General features: G+C 45.2%; 1 protein-coding gene across 1 annotated transcript in view; it reads left to right on the forward strand.

Moving 5' to 3' along the window:
* The window catches only part of LOC137427954 (tolloid-like protein 2), a 161818-nt gene that overhangs the window by 125233 nt on the left and 14171 nt on the right, over window positions 1–22414 (forward strand). Inside the window, exons 10-15 of the mRNA XM_068117809.2 lie at window positions 6126–6316; window positions 12467–12647; window positions 13932–14077; window positions 15809–16031; window positions 16337–16381; window positions 20868–20980. Coding sequence (XP_067973910.2) covers window positions 6126–6316; window positions 12467–12647; window positions 13932–14077; window positions 15809–16031; window positions 16337–16381; window positions 20868–20980 — 899 coding nt within the window. The remainder of the gene's footprint in view (window positions 1–6125; window positions 6317–12466; window positions 12648–13931; window positions 14078–15808; window positions 16032–16336; window positions 16382–20867; window positions 20981–22414) is intronic.

Genomic DNA, 22414 nt, shown 5'->3' on the forward strand with positions numbered 1-22414 from the left:
GACGAAGAGGCAATGTCAGATGGTACGTGAGGGACTGACAACGAGGTTGGACGAGGTGACAGAAGTAATGGAGACGAAGGACCGGGAGGTGAGGACGCACATAGAAACGGTCAAGGTGGCGTTAGAGGAAGAGATAGAGGAGACGCACCGGGAAATAAAAGAGGTGAAGCAGAAATTAGAGAAGGTGGAAGAGGGGGTGAGTGAAATTAAGAAGAGACGGACGGAAACTAAGAGAGAAATACAGGAGGAGGTGATGGAATATGTGCAAGGTCTGTGCTCAAATCATGATGATGTGCTCGCTAACCAAATAAAGAGTTTGCAGGTGGCGAAGGAGGTGCGGAGACGAGGTGCCAAGGTGAGTGGCGATATACGTGGAAATGTACATGATGTGAGGGGAGCTTCAGTCGGCTTGGGGATTGATTTGGATCCGGGTGTTCGTGAGAGGCCACTGGTGAAGTGTGCGACAGGTACGGTGTGCGAAGGAGGAGGTGTGCGAGAATGTCCGACTCTGGGGTGTGTGAGGAAAAAGTGCGCGCCGAGGAGTGAGTGTGCTGTCGAGAGTGAGTCGGTCGTAGCGCGTGTGCGAGGGAGCACATGGAAGCGCGTAGTGGGGAGTGTTACAGAGGATGTAACGAAAGAAAGCACACCTGTGGTGAGTGTTACGGAGGGTGTAACGGGAGAGAATGCGTGAGAAAGGTGTGTAACGGACAGGTGCATGAGGAAAGAGTGCGCTGTCAAAAGTAAGGAAGAATGCACACCTGTGGTGAGTGTTACGGAGGGTGTAACGGGAGAGTGTGCGTGAGAAAGGTGTGTAACGGACGGGTGCATGAGTAAAGAGTGCGCTGGCGAGAGTAAGGGTGAGTGCGCGACCGAGTGTGGTCGTAAAAGTAGTGAGAGTGACACGGAGCGTGAGTTGGTTGTGGCAGGTGAGAGAGCATGTACACCTAGAATGGAAGGATGCACACCTGGAATGGTAGAGCGTGTGTGGGAATGCACACTTGAGTTAGTAGTGAGGCACGTGGTTGGGTGTGCGAGTGAGAGCACACCTGTGATTGTCACAGAGGAGGTGACCGAGGAGGGGGCGCGAAGAGGTGTGTTGGTGAGGTGTGCGAACGACGAGTGTGTGCAAAGGTGTGCGGTGGTCAGGTGTGTGACCAAGTCTGTGAGCGAAAGAACGAGTGCAATGACGAAGTATGCGGGGTGTACGGGCGGCGTTGGAGCACTGAGCTCGGTGAGGGTGAAAGGGGTAGCGTATGCGTGTGAGCATGCAGGTGAAGCATCGACGGTAACCGGGTTAGTGGTTAGAGCGACGTATAGCCGGATCGGGCCCTCGGTGCGCGCCGGGCAGCTTCGCGTGCCGCGAGGACCCGCGGGGATCCGAACCACGGCGGTTTCGAAAGAACCGCCGTACGCGATCCACGCTGGGCCTCGCTTTGAACGGCCGCGTCCGTGCTCCACTAGGCAGAGCGGGCAGCCCGATAGGAAGGGTCGTCATGGCGACCCCTTTTTGTTGAGGCGTTCCGGCAGGTCGAGATCGGGCCATTGGACGGCTCTGTGCCGAGGTGGTGCGTGGGATCTCGGCCCGGGTAAGCGTCCTTCCCTGCACCGAATGCCGGACGCATCCAGCTGCCGGCACCAAGCAACCCGCATTCATTGCTCGGCTGTGCGAAGCCGGGCTGTAGAAGTGAATTGGCGCACCGAGAGGCTCTAGTGAGTAAACGTGATGATGAGGATAGTGTTTTGGCCCCGAAATTAGAAAAACAAAATTTGATGATTGGCAGAGTGAGGATTGGCAGACGATTGGCAGATGATTGGCAAATTTTTGATTGGTTGGAATTTGGAGAGCAAAATTGGTAGTGGAAGATACCCGATGTGATGGGATGGCAACTCTGCCATCCCTCATAACGGGGGCAAAGGAGCACTAGGTTATGGGGTTTGGCAGTCAAAACTAGCCGGGAGGGTTAGGATATAATGTGTAGGGATCTAGAGAAGATGACAATAGGTAACGTTAAGATTAGTTAGTGACAATGGTACCTGTAGTGGGGACGCAGGTAGATTAGTGTGGATGATAATGACGTGGTATGTGCTTAGTTTAAAGGGAAGACGGGGAGCACTAAGTTAGCAGGGCAACAGGTAGATTAGATGATGCCGTGTGAGTGTTGGAGGTGTATTCAAGTGTATTGAGCAGGGTATGAGTAAATGATTGTGAGTGTGAGTTGTAGTGAGATTGCACAGGTGTGCAACTGAGCAGGTGTATGGAGCAGTGTTTGAGTGAGTGATGGTGATGAGTATTGTGCTGACCAAATGGTCCAGGAAGGAAGGAGGGTGCAGGTGGCACCAGGTAAGATTGCACAGGTGTGCAACAACAGGTGTATGGAGAATGGTTGTGTGAAATACATGGAGTGTGGAATACATGGAGTGTGGAATATATGGAGTATTGGAATGGATGGTCGTGGAGTGAGTATGGTGGAAACTATGGAGTGGAGTGGATGGTGCGAAGGTGTGAATGGGGGAAGGATGGACCCCCATCACGAATACCCGGGGAGGGTAGTGTAAGTGTTAGGTAGAGGGTATAGGTAAATTGTGGTTGGATATTGGCATCTGTGGTGCGGGTGAAAGAATGGTATTTGGATGGGTGCATTAGTGTTGTGGAAATGGCTGGGCGTGTAGCCTGTTAGTGTGTGTAGTTGGTTTGGGCACTCCACCACTGTGAGGATGTCGGCCAGGTGAGGCCGCAGGTGGGCTCTGGGAGCCGGAAGAGTTGTTGTGGATGGGGCCCGAGGATCCGGAGGACGGACCCGGGTAGCCCAGTGCCAGAGGGCACCGAGGGGTGACAGAGCCAGGAGGGGCCTTCCCCAGTTAGATAGGTTAGGTAAGGAGCAGGTAAGCTCGGAGGCAACTACAGTGGTGGAGGTGTGCAGGTGGGTAGACCTGCTGGGAGAGCTGCACGACCCAGCCCAGAAATTGTGCAAGGGCACAGGGAGATGAATCGGGGGAGTGAGACCCCAAATTGAGAAGCACCACAGTTTGGTCAATGGGAATTGGTTTTTAAAACCACATAGAGTAAGATTGCCAATGGTTTGGCAGGGAAAGACCCCGGGTAGTGTAAAGTGTGTTAAAGTCATTAAGAGGATAGTTAGGATTGAAGTCTCCTCGCACCATCTGCACCCACTCACCTGGGATGACGTACCTCCACACCATGCCAGGTTGTTTTATTATTTTTGATGCAAATGTTTGGAATGTGAGACGCATCATGACGTGGGTGTGACATTGTGCTTTGTGTTCCATCTCTGCCTCCTTATGAGGATTGATGATGAATTGGGTGACGGCAAATTTTGAAGTAGAGGGATTGTGGAGACGAATTTGGTATAAGGGAAATATGGGGAAGACGTGACATTAGCGACGAATTTGTAAATGTGTAGATTTTGTAAATATGGGGTAAGGGCAAGGGTAGAATAGGTGACGGGGGGGTGACGTACGGTAGGGACGAGCTTTCTCACTTCGCTCTCCGTACGCACTTCGCCTTGCATTGCCTTGATTGATGTGTACCCTTGTGACCTTACCCCTCGCTCATCTGTCTTTCCCCCCTTTGTCTCCCACATGAGGACCTGTGCGCCACTGGGCGCCGAGGGGAGCGTGCGTGAGTCCACCATTGGGCGCCCGGAACTCCCAGAACCAGCTGTCTGCATCGATGCACCACATTATGGACCACATGTCTGTGGCTGAGCACCACTTATGGACCCCATGGGTTGGGGCATGGCCCCTCTGCTGGAACCGGCCATGAAGGCCCGAGATCTTGCTGGCGGACCTTGATCACAGGGCACCGATGCCCCACAGGTGAACCACACTAGTCGGCCCTGTGGGCCATAAATAAAGAAAATAAAAATGGACACGTTGGGTGCATTTTAATAGTGCAAATAGGCCGCCAGCAAAGAAGATGACAACAACAAGATAGTAATAGCCAGCAGAGGGAGCCGAAGAGCAAGAGACCACCAGCAGGGTTAGGGGTTGTTGTTTTTATTTTTATTGATGAACAATGATGATTGTGCACCGATTGGTGCTTGAGGGTGTGTTGGTGCGTTTTGGGGTGCTTCATGGTGCGTCGATGCAGAACGGACTGTCTCTCCCCCCCCAAAAGAACAATCACAGGTCCTGGGTTAGTATTGTAAATAAAAGCAGAGTCATTGTAAATAATGCGCTCCCCACCGTAAATGTATAGCTTGAAGACCATTCCGCAATTCGGTTAGCTGTGGGCGTGAATCTGTTAGGCAGGGTGCAATGGAGCAGCGGGACATATTTATTTATGTTTTTAAACTGTCGCACTCAGGGTCAGGTTAAAAGTAGAGGGAACTACACCTACGTGTCACACTAAATTAAAGTTATAGGCCCGGGACGTGCCTAAGAGGAGGAGGGTGCAGTGTTGTGGATATGAGGATTGTGTTTTTTTTATTGTGTTTTTTATTATTATTGCTTTATTCTGGACCCTCCTTACTCCAGTTATGTATAAAGGTCAAAGGGCGTCCCATAATTAGGTCATAAACAATCACGTCAGCCAATCATAGATTTCCCCCTTGTTGATCGTTATATCTTTATTTTGTGTATTAGGGTAAGGCCTTGTCTTCCATTAAGATGACACTCCATTGCACCAAGTGAAATAAGATAGATTCCCTTCATTCCCCATTCCCACTCCCAAAACTTCCATTGCCAAGCCTCAATTGCCAGCTACATCCCCTCCAAGCCTCCATTGCCAACTGCACTGGGCAGTTTGCCACGTTTGCTACAGCTGTGGGTTGCTGATTTCGCCCCAAAGCCGCCATTAAGCATGTGCTCAGCTCGGGGAAGAAGGGCGTGCCCGCCCATCGTCATCAAGGGCGGAGCCAGAGGGCCGTGCCGACCAATCAAGGCCGAGGCGAGCTGACCGATGGGCGTGTCCTGAAGGCCGGCGGCTTGATCGCCTGAGGCGCTATAAAAGCGCACGCGCAAGAAGCAAGGAGTTGTTGAGTTGCGTGGTTGGACAGGGAGACGTGCAAGTTGGTTGGACAGGGAGACGTGCAAGTGGTTGGACCAAGCAAGGGAGTGGTTGAGTTGTTGAGTTGTGTGGTTGGACAGGGAGACGTGCAAGTTGGTTGGACAGGGAGACGTGCAAGTGGTTGGACCAAGCAAGGGAGTGGTTGAGTTGTTGAGTTGAGTGGTTGGACCAAGCGAGAGACGTGCAGTGGTTGGACAGGGAGACGTGCAAGTGGTTGGACTAAGTGAGAGTTGAGTTGTTGAGTTGAGTGGTTGGACCAAAAGAGAGACGAGTCCTGGAGAAAGCACGCGACGTACATACAGAGCAGCAGCAGCCACAGCAGCAACAGCGGCAGCTTCAGCAGCAGCAGCAGCAGCCACAGCAGCTTCAGCCACAGCAGCTTGGGGCCTTGACGGCAGTTTTGAGCAGGGCCGCGAAGGAACGGCGGCTGCCAAACGCGCCGATCGTGCTGCAGTACCCGTGGACCTTCCTCTCCCTCCAGCCAGTCCTATCATCATTCCCCGCGTGAGTCTGTCCTTGTTTGTTCTGTCCCTGGGTTAATTAAGACTGTAGGTAAGCTAGCGTTGCCCTGTGTCTCTAATATCTTCTGTACATTATTTTATTATCTTTCCTTCTCCTTGGTTACTTTGAGCGTGTATATAGTAGGAATAAATTTAGTAGTATTTCCAACATTTTTGTCTTCTTCTTCTTCTTCACATCCGTGTCGCTTTTGTCTTTTCCATATTGAATATCTGTGGCGCGATCCGGCCAACGTTCGGGAATCGGGTTAGTCGGGGTAACTGTTCGGCCACGGTGCCATCCGCTCGGCAAACCAACATCTTATCCGCGGTCCGTAACAATATATATACATATATATATATATATATATATATATACAGTATATATATATATATATATATATATATATATATATATATATATATATACATACAGTATATATGAATGAATTAATGAATGAAATGAATGAATGAAAAAAATGAATGAAATATATATATACATACACACACACACACACATAGTGTATACACAATATATGTTCACCCTGACATTGCATATGACTCAAACAAACCTAATCAGTTTCATTTTGCCCATACAGGAAATTGCAGCACATTGGTCAGGAAAGAGGGCTTCATACTGAGTCCAGGATTTCCCGAAAGTCCACAAAGGAGCTCGGTCTGTGACTGGATCATTGAAGCACCAGAAGAAAAGGTTGTGGAAATTCGTTTTACCTCATTTGACGTTGGTGTTCGACCAGAAATGGAAGAATGTGACTTTTGGAAAGATCATGTAAGTTTTCATGAATATTAGCTGAAAAAGGTTTCTGATATTTGATGAAGTATTTATCTTCTCACAATGGCCTCAAACTTATTATATTTCACAATTTTTCATTGTCATGTCATTATCGTGTGTGTGTGTGTGTGTGTGTGTGTGTGTGTGTGTGTGTGTGTGTGTGTGTGTGTGTGTACCAGTCATTCGTTTCTATCTCCATAATTTGGGTTTCAGAAGGTGGAACGGGTTCCCCCCGGGACTCGAAGTATCCACCCCGCTTCGGTAAAGGATCGAGATTTATGGGCTAAGTTGTAAAGTTTTGTCGTTCTCAGAGTTTTATTCTGAAGGCTCTTTTCAGGATCGTCACTTAGCCCCAGACAGTTTCCAACTGTAGTTCATTTGTGGGAATGTTCCCAGGGATGGTTTGTAGGATCTTTGTGAGGTTCTTCTTTATTATTCCCATTGCTACAGTTATCACTGGTACAATTTTGGGGCTCTTCATTCTCTTCATTCATGGGATGCATTGATTTTTGTAGAAAAGTTTGTGGATAGTGAGGAGTTGCCTTGTTTTGATATCTAGTTTTTTGATATCCACTTTTGACCAGTTTACTATTCCGCAGCTGTACTGGAACACTGGTACTGCTAGTTGGTTTATGGCTTAGAATGTGTTCCTTGAGGTGAGATATGTTTTCAGGATCAGCCTCGTTCGACACAGGTATTCTTTGGTAATTGTTATTTGCATTTTTTATGACAAATTTGGTGGCCCTCTTCTACTCCAAGGTATTTGTAAGATGCTTTATTGTCTAGCTCCTGTGTTGTTGTATTTTGGTCAATTTTATGTTGTCCGTTTTTGTTTGTCTACCTTGCAAGAATGTGCAGTTGGCACACTCATCTTGGCCAAATTCCATTTGGATGTCGTCAGAGAACTGTTTCACTAATTTCAGTTGTTCTGTCAATTTTTCGTCGTTCGGTGCAAAGAGTTTTAAGTCATCCATATACAGTAGATGCGGCACCTTTCCTGTATCTTTGGATGTTCTTTTATTGGATGTAAGGATGTATCCGTGTCCTTGCTCATTAATGAGGTTACTTAGTGGGTCCAGGACCAGCAGAGGAGAAAGGCTGTCTCTTTGGAAGATCCCCGTTGTATCTTTACTCCTGGTATTTCAATCTTTCCTTCTGAATGCTGCAGGATTAGTGTGGTATTCCATAGATCCATGGCTTTCTCAATCAGCTTGATTATTTGGGGATTTACCTTGTACATTTGCATGCACTTTATCATCCATGAATGTGGGACACTTTTATAGTCTATCCTTGCTGTGGACAATTTGGTTATTCTTGTATTGCAATTTTCGAGCATGGCCTTGTTTAGTAGTCATGGTCTATTGTAGCGCAACATCCTCTCTTGCATCCCTTCTGTTCTGCCTCAAGGCCTCCTTGTTGTGTTAGGTGGTGGCACATCGTTTCTGTGATGATTCCTGTTAAAAGTTTGTATGTTGTTGGACGTTTGTGGAGAGGTTATGGCCGGTATTTGTGGGGTATTTGGGTCTCTTCAGATTTTAGGATGAGGGCAGTGTTACCTTCTGAGAGCCATTCATCCATTTCCTGATCCCCTTGGATAAGTTAATTGAATGCTCGAGCATCGTGAACGTTGAGAGCATCAAATTGCTTTAACCAGAAGTTAGGGATCCCATCTGGGCTAGTAGTCTAGTAGGAAGACTAGGTCCCCCTGCACCCCCCGGAGATATACTTCTAATCAGTGTTTCTAGATTGGAAAAAATGTGTAGAAAATGACTAGCTATGGCCCCAAGCTGAAAAAATGTCCCACATACCATTTTTATGCAAATTACTGCTGCAAATTTTATGCAAAATTATGCAAATTTTATGCAAATTTTTGATGAGGAGTAGAGTTGAGGGGTCTTTGAGGGCTTCATCGAGGTGCTCTCGGTTGCAAGACTGGGTCATTCTGAGAAGCACAGCAGGGTCAGAGATCATGATGTTCTCCTCCTCAGTGAATCTCTCCATCAACAGCCTCTCCATTGCCTCACACACTGTTTTGAGGCAAAAGAGGGACTTTGCGTAGGCCTTTCCACTGAGAACACCTTTGAGAGATCCACTTGTTACTAGTTGTGCCTCAAAGAGAATCTCTGCATATCCAGAACCACGCATCTTGTGTCCAGTGAGCATCCCGATGTAGTTCATGGATGTGTGGAAGGGTCCAATCGTTACTACATGACTAGCAAATTCATTTGGCCAGCGCCAGATGATGGGAAGGGCTTTCATGCAGACACCCAGATCAAATGTATTCAGGACCCATCTCTGACCCACCTCAGCAGTTGCTGCCTCGGAACGCTTCAGTAGCTCACGAACAACTGCGTTGTCTGTGATCGGTCTGTGCCTGGTGCCTGCATGGCATGGCAATGGCCTGCAGCCTGTGCCTGGGCTAGGGGGTTTCACCTCTGCAACTGGTTCTCCCCCACCCAGCAAATCAACAGTCGACTACTGCACGCCTATCCACCAACCGATCACAGACAACGCAGTTGTTCGTGAGCTACTGAAGCGTTCCGAGGCAGCAACTGCTGAGGTGGGTCAGAGATGGGTCCTGAATACATTTGATCTGGGTGTCTGCATGAAAGCCCTTCCCATCATCTGGCGCTGGCCAAATGAATTTGCTAGTCATGTAGTAACGATTGGACCCTTCCACACATCCATGAACTACATCGGGATGCTCACTGGACACAAGATGCGTGGTTCTGGATATGCAGAGATTCTCTTTGAGGCACAACTAGTAACAAGTGGATCTCTCAAAGGTGTTCTCAGTGGAAAGGCCTACGCAAAGTCCCTCTTTTGCCTCAAAACAGTGTGTGAGGCAATGGAGAGGCTGTTGATGGAGAGATTCACTGAGGAGGAGAACATCATGATCTCTGACCCTGCTGTGCTTCTCAGAATGACCCAGTCTTGCAACCGAGAGCACCTCGATGAAGCCCTCAAAGACCCCTCAACTCTACTCCTCATCAAAAATTTGCATAAAATTTGCATAATTTTGCATAAAATTTGCAGCAGTAATTTGCATAAAAATGGTATGTGGGACATTTTTTCAGCTTGGGGCCATAGCTAGTCATTTTCTACACATTTTTTCCAATCTAGAAACACTGATTAGAAGTATATCTCCGGGGGGTGCAGGGGGACCTAGTCTTCCTACTAGACTATAGGGCTTTTGAAGTTTGCCATCTTTGCCAGTTGTTGTCTTATCTTTTCTGCATCAATTATTATTTGGGGCATTTCCGCCAAGATGTTGCTTTTTCTCCTCCAGGTTTCGGATCCATTCCGCCTCCTATTTTGTTATTTTCGATCTTCATAAATTCCTTTCCATTATAATCGTTCCTGTTCATCTTTTTCAGGAGGGGATGACACATTCTGCCTCCATTTCCCGAGTTCACGGTATAATCTTTTCGGGTGGTTTTCAAACATCTGGCCTTGCTTTCTCATATTAGCCTCGTTGTAGTGTTTTGTTATACCTCCGCCGACGAAGTTGCTGGAGGCATTATGTTTTTAGGTTGTCTGTCCATCTGTCTGTAATAGGTTTTCATTACCACGATAACTTGGGAACGGCTGCAGGGATCTAATTCATACTTGACACAGGTATGCATAATGGGGGAAAGATGAAATGATTATATTTTAGGGTCATGAGGTCAAAGATCATGTTCGGTAAACATCCTGTTGCCACGATAACTTGTGAACCAGTGATGGGATTTCGATCAAAGTTGGTGCAAGTATGTATTATGATGCAATGATGAACTGGCTTGGTTTTGGGGGTCAATAGGTTAACGGTCAGTTTGTAATAGGGTTATAACTTCAGAACGGCTGAAGATGTATCAGTCAAACTTGGCACAGATGTGTGTAATGATGCAAAGATGAACTGATTTGATTGCGGGGTTAGGGTTAGGTCAAAGGTTAGGTCACACATGAGGTCAAAGGTCAGAGTCTGTAATAGGTTTTTGTTACCCCCGATAACTTACGAATGACTGAAGGGAACCAAGTCAAACTTGGTACAAGTATTATAATGATCTAAAGATAAACGGATTGGATTATGGGGTCAAGAGGTCATAGGTCAGAAATCCCTTTCAGTAAAAGTTCTGTTACTGCACTAACTTGCAAACCAATGATGGGATTTTGAGCAAACTTTGTACGTCTATATTATGATGAAAAGATGAACTGCTTATATTTCTGCAACAAAGGTCAAAGGTCCGAGGTCATGCCAGGTAAAAATGGGGATTCTTGAGAACAGCTGAAGGGATTTAAATCAAACTTGGTACAAGTGTGTGTAATGATGTAATAATGTGGGCGGAGGCATGTCAGTCGATGTCGCGATGTCAAAGAGTGCCGTTCGAGTTTTCTTTACTATCATTTCGATTTTTGGTTTGTTTTCAGCAACCTTTCCAAGCAACCAACTTACTTCTAGGTCTTTGTCTTCAATTTTATATTTGTATTTTATTTTTTGGATTCTCCTCTTTAGTTTTGGTGCTTTGATTTCCTCTTTGTAATTACTGTATTTGTCCTGTCTCCTTTCTGAGCATCTCTCTCAAGTCTTTGCTTCCATGGTGGTGGTTGGTTTGTATTTGTGGGACATGTTTTGTTATTGCGGTGTTTCATTGTTACTTTTTCCTGAATGAATAGTGCTGCTGCAAAATGTACTATGTTTATTGTCCCCCTCGCACCGTGGAGCGAAAGGGGGACTATGGTTTTCCCCTCCGTCCGTCTGTCCCTCCGTGCGTGCGTGCGCGCGGGCATGCGCACGTGCGTACGTGCGTGCATGCGTAAGTATATATATAAATAACCACCTTTAGAGGCCATTTTTCCCCGCAAAGCGGGGGTTGGCCTTTTTCGGGGATCGTGGTTGTTGTTGTTTTTCGGTCCCCTTTTTTGGAGCAATGTTTTACAGCCGGATGCCCTTCCTGACGCCAACCCTTTTTGCCGCCTTTAACGACAAACAGGGAATTACCAGTGAACTGGTACTCAATTAGCCGACCTCGGAAGGATGACAGGCTGAGTCAACCCCCCTGGCGTTAATTCAGCGATCGACCGGGATTCGAACCCAGGATCCTCGGATCCTAAGCCGGCACCCTAGCCGCTAGCGCAACACCAGGGAAGGACCGAATTCTAATTTGGTGTGTGGGTGCAACCACGTCAAAATCCAAGATGGCCACCGCCATGTATGTCTGACGCCATGAATGTCTGAACCTTGTTAGCGGAATATCTTGAAAAATAAGCAAAGTACCAACTTCTAATCTGGCGTGTGGGTGTATCTAGGCATAAGGAAGGACACTATTGAATATTGGGTCGCCACGTCAAAATGCAAGATGGCCACCGCCATGTATGTCTGAACCTTGTGAGCGGAATATCTTGGAAAAATAAGCGAAGTACCAACTTCTAATCTGGTGTGTGGGTGTATCTAGGCATAAGGAAGAACGCTATTAGAAATTGGGTCACCACGTCAAAATCCAAGATGGCCGCCTTGCGTCTTCCACTTTGTCAACTGACATCACTTCACCGACGGGGGACCTAGGCGTAATGCTTGTTTATTTCAGTGTGGCCGATTTTGGTATTTTTTAAAGCTTTGTTTGTTTTGCTGATTAGTGCTTTTGTGCATGTATTATTATGTCGTCAAATTAGTGCAGGTTTTTCTTCAGTTGTTGTTATTGTCACTTTCTCTATTTTATTAGCCAGCTTATCTTCCAGATCACATTGTTCCTCATCATCATCCCCTTTCTCCTCTGCTTCCTCTTGTCTGTCCCTCCGTACCGCTTTGTCCTTTTTCCCACTATCATTTGTATCGGTTTGTGCTGTCGCCATGAATCGGTTTTCTCCAACACCCATCCTCTCCCCCCAACGGTTCTCACATATTGGAAAATGAACAAAATAATTGGTGGGAAATTTAAAATCGACCGAATAATGTTTGATTAAATTATATATTTTTTTTCAACACATTTTTAATTTGCCATAAATATGGAAGATGGAGGTGAGGAAGCAATGACCATTGGAAGATGTACATTGTGCTCATGCATTGTTCATTATAACTGTACATACATCGTTATATATTGGCAACAATTTATCATTGTTTGGCCTCTCCCTCTGAACTCTCTCGTCCCACCTTTCCTGTGATGGCTTCAGGTGAAGGTACAGGATGGAGATAGCACAACCTCTTCAATCATAGCAAGACTCTGTGGTTCAGCCACCCCTCTTGCCATTACCTCCAGCCGCCAATCCATGCGCCTTTCACTGTGGACGACAAACGAGGTCGACTACCCTGGCTTCAATATCTCCGTTTCCTTCAAAGAGTTGACTCATCAAGGTATGCACAGTAATTTTAGATTACCTGTTATAATTCAATCCCATCCTAATGTCGTGCATAAGAGAAATTTGGAGCCATTTCATTTTTAGCTCACCTGGAGCAAATTGTTCAGGTGAGGCATTGGCACCTCATGGTGTCCATCAGTCAGTGAGTCAGTCAGTCAGTATGTAAACACTCGGACCTTCTCTTCCAAAACTATACACACAATTTCGATGAAACTTTACCAAAACCTTAATCACCCGTGATGGACGAAAGTTTGTTCAACCCGTAAAACCGCAATCTGTTACACCCTGTACAAGGGCAACCGCAACCCCCTGTGCACCCCATTAGACCCCAATTTTTTTTTATGCTGTAAACAAACTTTCGTACTTCACAAGTGATGAAGGTTGTGGTCAAATTTCATCGAAATTGTGTTTGTAGTTTCGGAGAAGAAAGCAAATACCTATTTTGGGGGGTCAAACCTCGACCAAATTTGACCCCTGGTAGACCCCCTTAGATCCCAATTTTTTTTTAATGCCGTGATCAAACTTCAGGTGCAATATACCACATCTCATTTGTGCCAAGTTTGGTCACATTCCCATCAGCGGTTTCGGAGAAAAAGTTGCAAGTGTTTACAGACTGACGGACGGACGACGCATCATCCCATAAGCTCCCCGGAACTACGTTCCAGGTGAGCTAATAATCAGGGTCTAAGGAGGGAACTTGACACCCCAAAATCGGTATTTCCTTTTTATCTCTGAAACTACACACACTATTTCGATGAAATTTGACCAAAACCTTCATCACCCGTGATGCTAAAACTAATAGTCCTATTTTCACCAGACTTTATAGAACTTCTGTGGACCAAGGCCTCATGATGCCTTTGAAATCCCATCAAAGAATTGCAGATTAAGTTGGTCAATTTAAAGGCCAAAGGTCATTACCATTTCTGGATCACTACTTTTGACTTCTTCTCAAAAAGTATTCCCACGATTTAGATGTAACTTGGTGGGAATGATCTCTGCATGGTGCTTTCACAGGTTTGTTCAAATCTTGGGCTAATTGCACACCGCTCCTTTCCTATTCCATCTCCAGGCACTGCATGACGTCATAGCCGGGCGCCAAAGGGGGCCCGGTGATGACGCGCGCCGAAAGGGAGTACTCAGTTTTTACTGCGTTTGTTTGTTTACATATTTCATTGGTCTTCCACGCTTACCAGTGAGTGGTTCCCTGGTTCTACCAGGTGAGAGCAGGGGCATTGCCACTATTTTTATAATATACAATGGATGGATGTGTTCTTTACAGATAAGCATGGTTCCATGTACGTGATACGATTGGGGAAAGAAAAAGGTGGAACCCTGATATCTTCCAACTGGCCATTTTACAATATTCAACTTGGCTTTGCCAAGTGGGAGATAGAAGCACCTCCTGGAAAGGTCATTAGACTCCAGGTATTTACACAAAATAAGCAGCACAGTAAATTGTAGTTTGTAAAAAAATTAATTGAATTGTGTAATTGTGTAACAATTGTGAATTGTTTATAAAAATAATAATAATATATATATATATAATTGTGGTTTCTCATGCGGTGGCGGCCACTTCCATTCCAACAACTATTGGGGCTGCGATAATGATGTAGAGGATGCCAATGCCCCCCAATTCCCAATCCCATACCAGCCGCCACCAAGTCTATGATTGCTGCAGAATATAACAACAGCATATGCATCAGTTACCGTTTTATAGACCTTGGTACATCGAACAAATCATCTGTCGAACCGTGTGGAAGCCGCCATCTTGAGCACTGAAAATAACTTGGATGACGCAAAGCTGCTGTCTAACAAAATTATATGGAGTTATCTCACCGTAGCCATGTTCCAGTATTTTAAAGTATTTCACAACAATAATGACCGCTCTGTGTTCACAACCTGCGACAAAATCTGGTAACGGACCGATTGGGAAACGCACATTTAATGTGCTATTAGAAGATTAACTCGACACTTGTTATCCATGACAGCCTAAGCCACAGTTATATCAGAACGAGCTGATTTGTCACATGGTCATGGATTGTATAACCTCAATATGGGGCTGTTCAAAAAATACGTAACACTATTTTTTATAGGGATGAGCGTACTGTGGGTACTTACAGGCTTGATGAAAACTTACTAAGAATTTGTATTTGATATATCATTACAATTTTTGGGGTCCCTCATCTTGAATAACACTCGACCCAAACAAATAAGCTAATGGAAATCTGACGCATCAAACCTGGGCAGTGTATAATGAGCAGAGGCCTACAGGCCTGATGTCTTAGGCCCACCAGAAAACCAAGATGGCGGCCATATTATTTAATCTGGGTGCCATGGTGGGTGAAGTCAAGTGACAAATGTGGGTGCGGTCAAGCAGGTATCCAACCAATGGGTGCACATTTCAAACATCGACCCCCAACAAGAACCACAACAGCAACAACAACAAGCATGCGGAGTTCTTGTAAACCTGTGACACTTAGCAGGTAAAAACGATGTACATAATATTTGACAAAACAAAACATTTGACCATATTGTTACATTTGACCATATTGTTACATTTGACCATATTGTTACATTTGACCATATTATTACATTTGACCATATTGTTACATTTGACCATATTGTTACATTTGACCATATTGTTACATTTGACCATATTGTTACATTTGACCAAATTGTTACATTTGACCATATTGTTACATTTGACCATATTGTTACATTTGACCATATTGTTACATTTGACCATATTGTTACATTTGACCATATTACAAATCATCTTCCTTTATCTTATGGCATGCAGTGTGATATATTGTGATCAATAACATTTATTTCAAAAATGACAAAGATTATCGTGTATTTCCAAGACTGTGCCGCAGCACATTGCTTACCGGAAGGTAGGCCGAGAAGGGTAATGTGGCCAGAAGTTTTATTAATCTTTTTCCTGAATGTGCTTGCACCGATGATTGAGATTATTTTCGGTAACCACAGATAATTTGTTGGGAGCTGTTACTCTTTACTGGTACTTTTTGGTACTTTTTTTTACTGGTACTCTTTAAAACTTCTTCCACACCCCTTCCCTCCCCTCAATTCCCCCCCCCCTCATCTCCCCCCCACCCCTCCACACTTCCCAATTCACCCTCAACATTCTGCTGACAGTGGACCCAATTCAATGTTTCTGGGGAGGCCAGCCGAACGTGTCCTCACGACCGTGTCTTTGTCTACAGCGGAGACGATATAGGTGCTTTGTTTTGCTCCAACATCCTACCCCCACCTGTGGTGTCACAGTCCAACACTTTAAACATCTCGTTCCTGAGTGGCTTTTACCGGAGTAAAGCGTTCACAGGATTCAGAGCTATCTATACCTTCATGGACAAGCCAGGTGAGTCTTCATTTTGTTTCCTATCAATCTCTCTTCTCCAATGCTTATTTCCGACTGGACAATGTAATCTGACACAGGATGTCAAATGAAACTTTTTTTTTGTCTCAGAATTGGAGAGAGTGCAAATGTACCTTTTTGGGGGGTTGTGAGTGGGGGGAAGAAAAAGAGGCTTGTTTATAAGACAGTTGTGATGAGTTACATGGCCATCTCCTGTGTCTAGTTTTGCGCAGTACAGTATCTCCTTGTCTGGCACAGATTGTTTATCATCCACGTTATCTAAGATTTTTAATCGCTGCATTTTTCAGAAATCACAACAGCTGCACCTACCGTGAACTCACCAACATCAGCAGGTGAGGACACTACGTAACTTCAAAAATCGGACAAATCGATTTTGAACAGCTTCGCCTCTTTAGTGCAATTATGGTTTCCAGAGGGAGACATTTAGAGTTTAGACTTGGTGTCCTGCTTTTTGAAGAATAATTTTAAAACTGTTTCATTATTATATTTTTCCTCCCAATTTTCAATTATTTAAATATTCAATTATTTCATTTTTTCCAACTTTTTTTAAATTTCCAATGATAGCATTCAATTTTTAAATTATTAAATTTTCCATTTATTGAAATATTAAATTTTATAATTGTGTATATACAGGGTGGGTGGAAAGTCGCTCCCTATTTTAGATTGGTAAAAAAAGTCGAACATTATCAATTTATTTGAAAAGAAGTAATTTGAAAAGATAGGCACAAAGGTTAAGTTTTCTCTAGAATTCAATGTGGGCTCCAACTCTTGCCACCAGCTTCTGGAGCCGCCCAGGAATGGCGTCCACTGACTTCAGTAGGAACTCCGGCGGGATGGAAGACATGACTTCCCGAATACGGTCCTCCAGTTCTTCCAATGTCCTCGGTTTGGTACGGTACACTTCTTCCTTTGCCCACCCCCAAAGAAAGAAGTCGCACGGTGTCAAGTCGGGGCTCCTGGCTGGCCATTCATTTGGACCACGACGACCCATCCAACGCCCTGGGAAGTTGACTTCCAGCCAGTCACGAACGACGTGAGCAAAATGCGGAGGGGCGCCATCTTGCATAAATATCAGATCGTCGATATTCTCCCATGTGCTGACAACCGGCCAGACCTTGTCTTGCAACATAGCCAGGTACCGCTCAGCATTCATGGTGTTGCGCAGAAGGAACGGGCCCACAACCTTATCCGAGGTCATACCACACCACACCGTTACCTTTGGCCGATTCTGCATTTTTTCAGCGCAAACCACAGGATCCTCTCCTGCCCAGTAGTGGCAGTTGTGATGGTTGACAAAGCCTCCGACGTGGAACACCGCCTCGTCGCTCCAGAGGATGTTGCAGAAGAGAGGGAGCCAGTCTTCATGCCAAGCCAGCATGATTACCCCAAACTCCATGCGAATGTCGCAGTCTTCGTCCGAGAGAGATTGGCAGTAGTGCGGCTTCCACGCACGCCATTTCAGCTCCTTCTTCAGCACAGTTCGCACTGTCTCCGGGGCCGTGGATGTCGATGGGCGACCACTCCTTCGAGCATCTGCCACAGACCCCGTGGTCATGAGCTTCGAGTGACAATTATTGATTGTTTTCGGGTCCACTTGGGCACGTGGTCCGCGAATGGCCCGCCACCATCTTTGAACTTGAACCACAGATTGCCAAACTTCGTACCGTGCCGCCAACTGAGCACGCTCCTGCACTGTTAAGCGCTGAGCCATGTGAGGGTTTAATCTGAAATGGGGAAAAAAGAGTGGCGTTAAAATTGTACAACGTTAAAGAACACAGCACAATAATATATACAGACTTGGCATTTAATGTGGAATATTTTTTTTTTCTTGACTTGGGTTTACTTTCTTAACTCAGTATATCAATCTGGTGAGTTTCTTTTACACTTTGGTGATTTATTTGTTAAAAGAACCATGTCACTGATTGTCTGTTGCAGCAAGAAGTCAACAACAGGATTATATCACAGGTGGCGTGGCAAAATGTGCGGACAGGTGCATTTGATGATTGGCTTCACAATCGGGTATACATGGGTTGTTGCGTTCTGTATTAGTGTAAAACAACGGCTGCACGTCTCCAAAAGTTATTGCCGCTTCCTCTGGAGATGGTCCGTCAACTCGACAATGCTGTTTGTCATGGAGTGGTGGCTTTACGAAATTACGGCATGAAACAGCGTGCTATTGCTCGGCAGTATGGCATCACTCAAGGTCAGGTGTCAAAGATCCTGAAACGAAATGCTCAGAGGGGTGTCCCTACTCCAATACCGAGGCCAGGAAGTCCGCGCAGAACCACAAGGAGGGATGATCGCCAGCTGCACCGGTTAGTCCGCAATGGCCGTCCCAAGTCAGCTAATCGGCTTAGGGCTGAGTGGCAGCAACTGACAAATGTGCCTGTATCCAGAAGGCTAGTCAACCAACGACTGGTTCAAGCAGGCTATCGTGCCAGGCGTCCCCTGAGAAAGCCACGCCTGACCAGACAACACCGCCAGCGCCGATTGCAGTGGACCAGAGAGCACCGTCAATGGCAGCAAGGACACTGGAATCACGTGATCTTCAGTGACGTGTCTAGATTTCTGGTCTATCGTCAAGGTGGCCGCGTCCGAGTGCGCAGACAAGTGCATGAAGCCTACAACAAAGATTGTATAGTGCCAAGAGTCCAAGCTGGAGGTGGTGGGGTGACCGTTTGGGCTGCTTTTCATCCAGGGGGCAAAACTGACCTGGTTGTTCTGAATGGAACCCTGAACCAGTTCAAGTACAGGGCCATTCTGGAAGAAACATTGCTTCCATTTGCTCGTGCAGCCTTTCGAGGAAACTTTGTCTTCCAAGATGACAATGCACGGCCTCATCGTGCTCGCATGATCCAACACTTTCTTGCTGACCGTGGTGTAGAGCATATGGAGTAGCCTGCCATGTCCCTGGATATGAATCCGATAGAGAACTTGTGGGCAGAATTAACGCGTCAAATCGACCACTTGGACCAGCAGCCGACCTCTGTGCGTGAATTGCAGCAGGCTATTGTCACTGCATGGCAAGCGATTCCTGTCCAAACCTTGGCAAATCTCGTGAACAGCATGCCTCAACGTGTACGTGCTCTCCTGAATGCTCGTGGGGGTTACACGAAGTACTGAACTGTAATTTTACTGTCCGTAATCCCAGTCGTAATTTAACTTTTGTTTTTGTTAAAAAAATTTTTGGCTAATGTGCAAAATAAAGAGATACTTCTGGAAAACGTACAGAGGTTTAACACAGTACTGTCCATGAATTGAGTTCGATATCAGTTTACATCACTTTCAAGGATCAATTTATTTGTTTCGAAATGTCAAATGTGGTTTTTGTTTCTTTTAAAGGTCACATTAACAAAATCTCGAATACTTTCAACATAATTCCAATGAACTTTTGGTTCTAAGACATCTTGAAAAGTAAGTTCACCCCCACAAAAAAAATATTCCATATTAAATGCCAAGTCTGTAGTAATACACTCGCATTTTATACATAATTTATAAGTACTTTAAAATAGGGAGCGACTTTCCACCCACCCTGTATATATATATATATATTATTATTATTATTATTTTTTTCAATGTTCATTTATTTTAATTTTTTTTCAATTTAAAATTGTATAATTTTCAAATAAATTTAATTGTCAAATATTTTGTTTTTCAATTTTATAATTAAAATCTTTTTCAATTTTCAAATATTTAATTTTCAAATTTTACCATCGCCAGAGGAGAGGGTATTGCATTTGGGTCCGTTTGTCTGTTTGTTTGCCGCACAAAACATGAATATGCTTTTCTCTGTAACCGTTGCTCTAATTGGCATGAAATTTTCACCATAAGAGCACCTCCTCCTGTAAAAATTTTAATGATAATTATGACGCCATAAGTCAATGGTATGGGTGTCATCTTGGTAAAACCGAAAAACTTTATAAAATGGCTCATTGTCAAGTACACCTCATGCAGAACAGCATTATAATATTCAAGAGAATGTCATGGGTGCCTTTAGTATGACGTCATAATTAGACAAGTAGAACGCTTGATCCGATCAGTTTGAAATTTATTGAGCGTGATCTACACACCAATTTTATGGGAGAATGAAATTGATGACGTCATCGGTCGCATGGTTCGGCAGACATATTGGATTGAACATAAATTTTATCGTCAATAAACAGTCAATAAATCTGCCATGATCTTTCCTAGGAAAGCCACATTTCCAAGCTGGCCTCCAAAGCCAGTCGCCGATTGGGCATCCTCCATCGTGCGAGGTCCTTCCTTGGCACACCTGAGCTTCTCACCACATACAAAGCTTTATCCGCAGCTCAATGGAATACTGCTCTCCCCTCTGGGCTGGTGCTCCTGCCTCACACCTATCTCAGTTTCACACTGTAGAAACAAAGCCTTTCAGAATCATTGGAATCTCCCGCGATGAAGCTGATTCTGAGGGCCTTTCACTCTAACCGCAGGCAGGTTGGCGGTCATTCCGACTCCTCTCCGGCCTTGCACCCCCTGCTCAGTCTGTGCTCTGTCCCCCATATATTTCTGCAGGATGCACAAGGTCTGCAAGCAATCCCCTTCTGGTGCCATTCTGGGGCAGATGTGCCATTTCTGTTGTGTTCACATAGTGTCGCTTCCCCTAACATCCCTCCCTGCACATGCATCGTGTCGGCGATTGAACTGAGTTAGATTACCTCAATAAAACCTAAATTGGAGAAGCAGACCTCTCGACCTTCTTCGCTCGCGTACGCAAAGCGAAAAGCGGGGTTATTGGCGATGTGTAAGTTTTAGATCCTGTTGACCTGTCATTGTGTCTTTCTATCTGACGCACAGGAATGCACAGCATACAGGGAAGCCTCAAGCTGGAGAAGATGCCGTTTATCGAGGACCTGAACAATAGATCGAGTTTGGCTTTCCGTCAATTGGCCACATCATTGCAGACGGAGGTGTGTGCACCAAATAGTGAGGTTTCTCCACAAGTACCAGAGCCCTTTGTTGGGAGAGTTTGGTCAGTTTCCCTATGCGGAGTCATTTTTGATCCAAACTCCCCACTGGATTTCATGGCAAAGGCTGGAGGGGACCATGAGTGTTGGATATTTATCGATAATTTCATTCATTTTACAACCATTTTACGACTTTAAAATATAAAGAAGATAATGAGGATTAATTTGCGAGAAATTTCAACATCTTACACTCTCAATGTTAATCATGGAAATAGAATGAAAATACAATCTGGAGTGGAAGAAAATGTGGAAGAAAATGTATAATATTGTCTTTATGCTTCAAAATGTTAATAAACAAACTTGATCTTTTCTCATTGACTTTCAGCTGAAACATATTTAAATTAAAATATATCTGGAAAAGATGAATGTAAAAAAACAAAAACTTTTTTTTTGTTTGTTTTTGAACCCGAGTCGAGGCTCATGGAAGAGTAAATACTGGTACACTGAACGGATCAGGAGACAACAGGACAAAAGGAACAGCAGAGTTTGAGGACAAGATAGAGAGAGGCGGACAAACGATGGGTGTGTGGAGGAATGAGGAGCAGAAGAGGATGCATGGGGAAAGACGAGATGGATACAAGTGGAAACTCCAATAGGGGAAAATGGAAATTTGGAAGGAGCAGGGATTTGGGGCGTGGTGGTTAACTAGGGTAAGAAAGATCATAGTTTTGGATTGGGGACGATCTGAGATGGTGTTTTTTTTATTTTATTCGTATGCAGCCTGTGGCTCATTGGCTGCGTCATTTTCTGGAAGTGCGGCTGTGCTGCTGATGCAATGCCCCCTTACCAGTAAGTTGGTACACATTTTGCCGGTCTCAGAAGGCTGACAGGCTGAGTCAACCCACCTGGTGTTAATTCAACAGCATGACAGGGGCTTGAACACACAAGGATCTCAGATCTCAAGCCAGGCACCTTAACCGTTAAGCCAACACCTGGTGGTCAGCAGCTGACTTGAAGGCCTTGGTTTCCATGGTGTCAAGCTGAGCAAGACGTGAGGCAGAAGAGTCACCCCAAAGGGGGGAGCAGTACTCCGTAAAGATGCAGATGAAGGCCTTGTAGGTGGATAGGAGTTCATGTGTGCCAACGAAGGACTTTGTATGACGGAGGATACCCAGGCGGCGACTGGCTTTGGAGGCCAATTTTGAAATGCGATTTGCCCAATAAAAATCATAGCTGATAGTGAGACCCAGGACTTTTAATGGCTGAATGACCGAGATAGTGAGAGTGTGAGATTTGTCAGGATTGAAAGACGTATTTCAAGTGTTTGACCAGTTTGTGATTTTGTCAAGGTCTACGGAATGGGAAGATGCTGCTGTCTGTCTGTCAGAAGGATGAGGGATGTCACGGCAGAGAGTGGAGTCATCAGCAAAGAGATAA

Source organism: Myxine glutinosa, chromosome 5 (assembly GCF_964187855.1).
Source record: "Myxine glutinosa chromosome 5, kmMyxGlut1.1, whole genome shotgun sequence".
NCBI classification, from domain to species: domain Eukaryota; kingdom Metazoa; phylum Chordata; class Myxini; order Myxiniformes; family Myxinidae; genus Myxine; species Myxine glutinosa.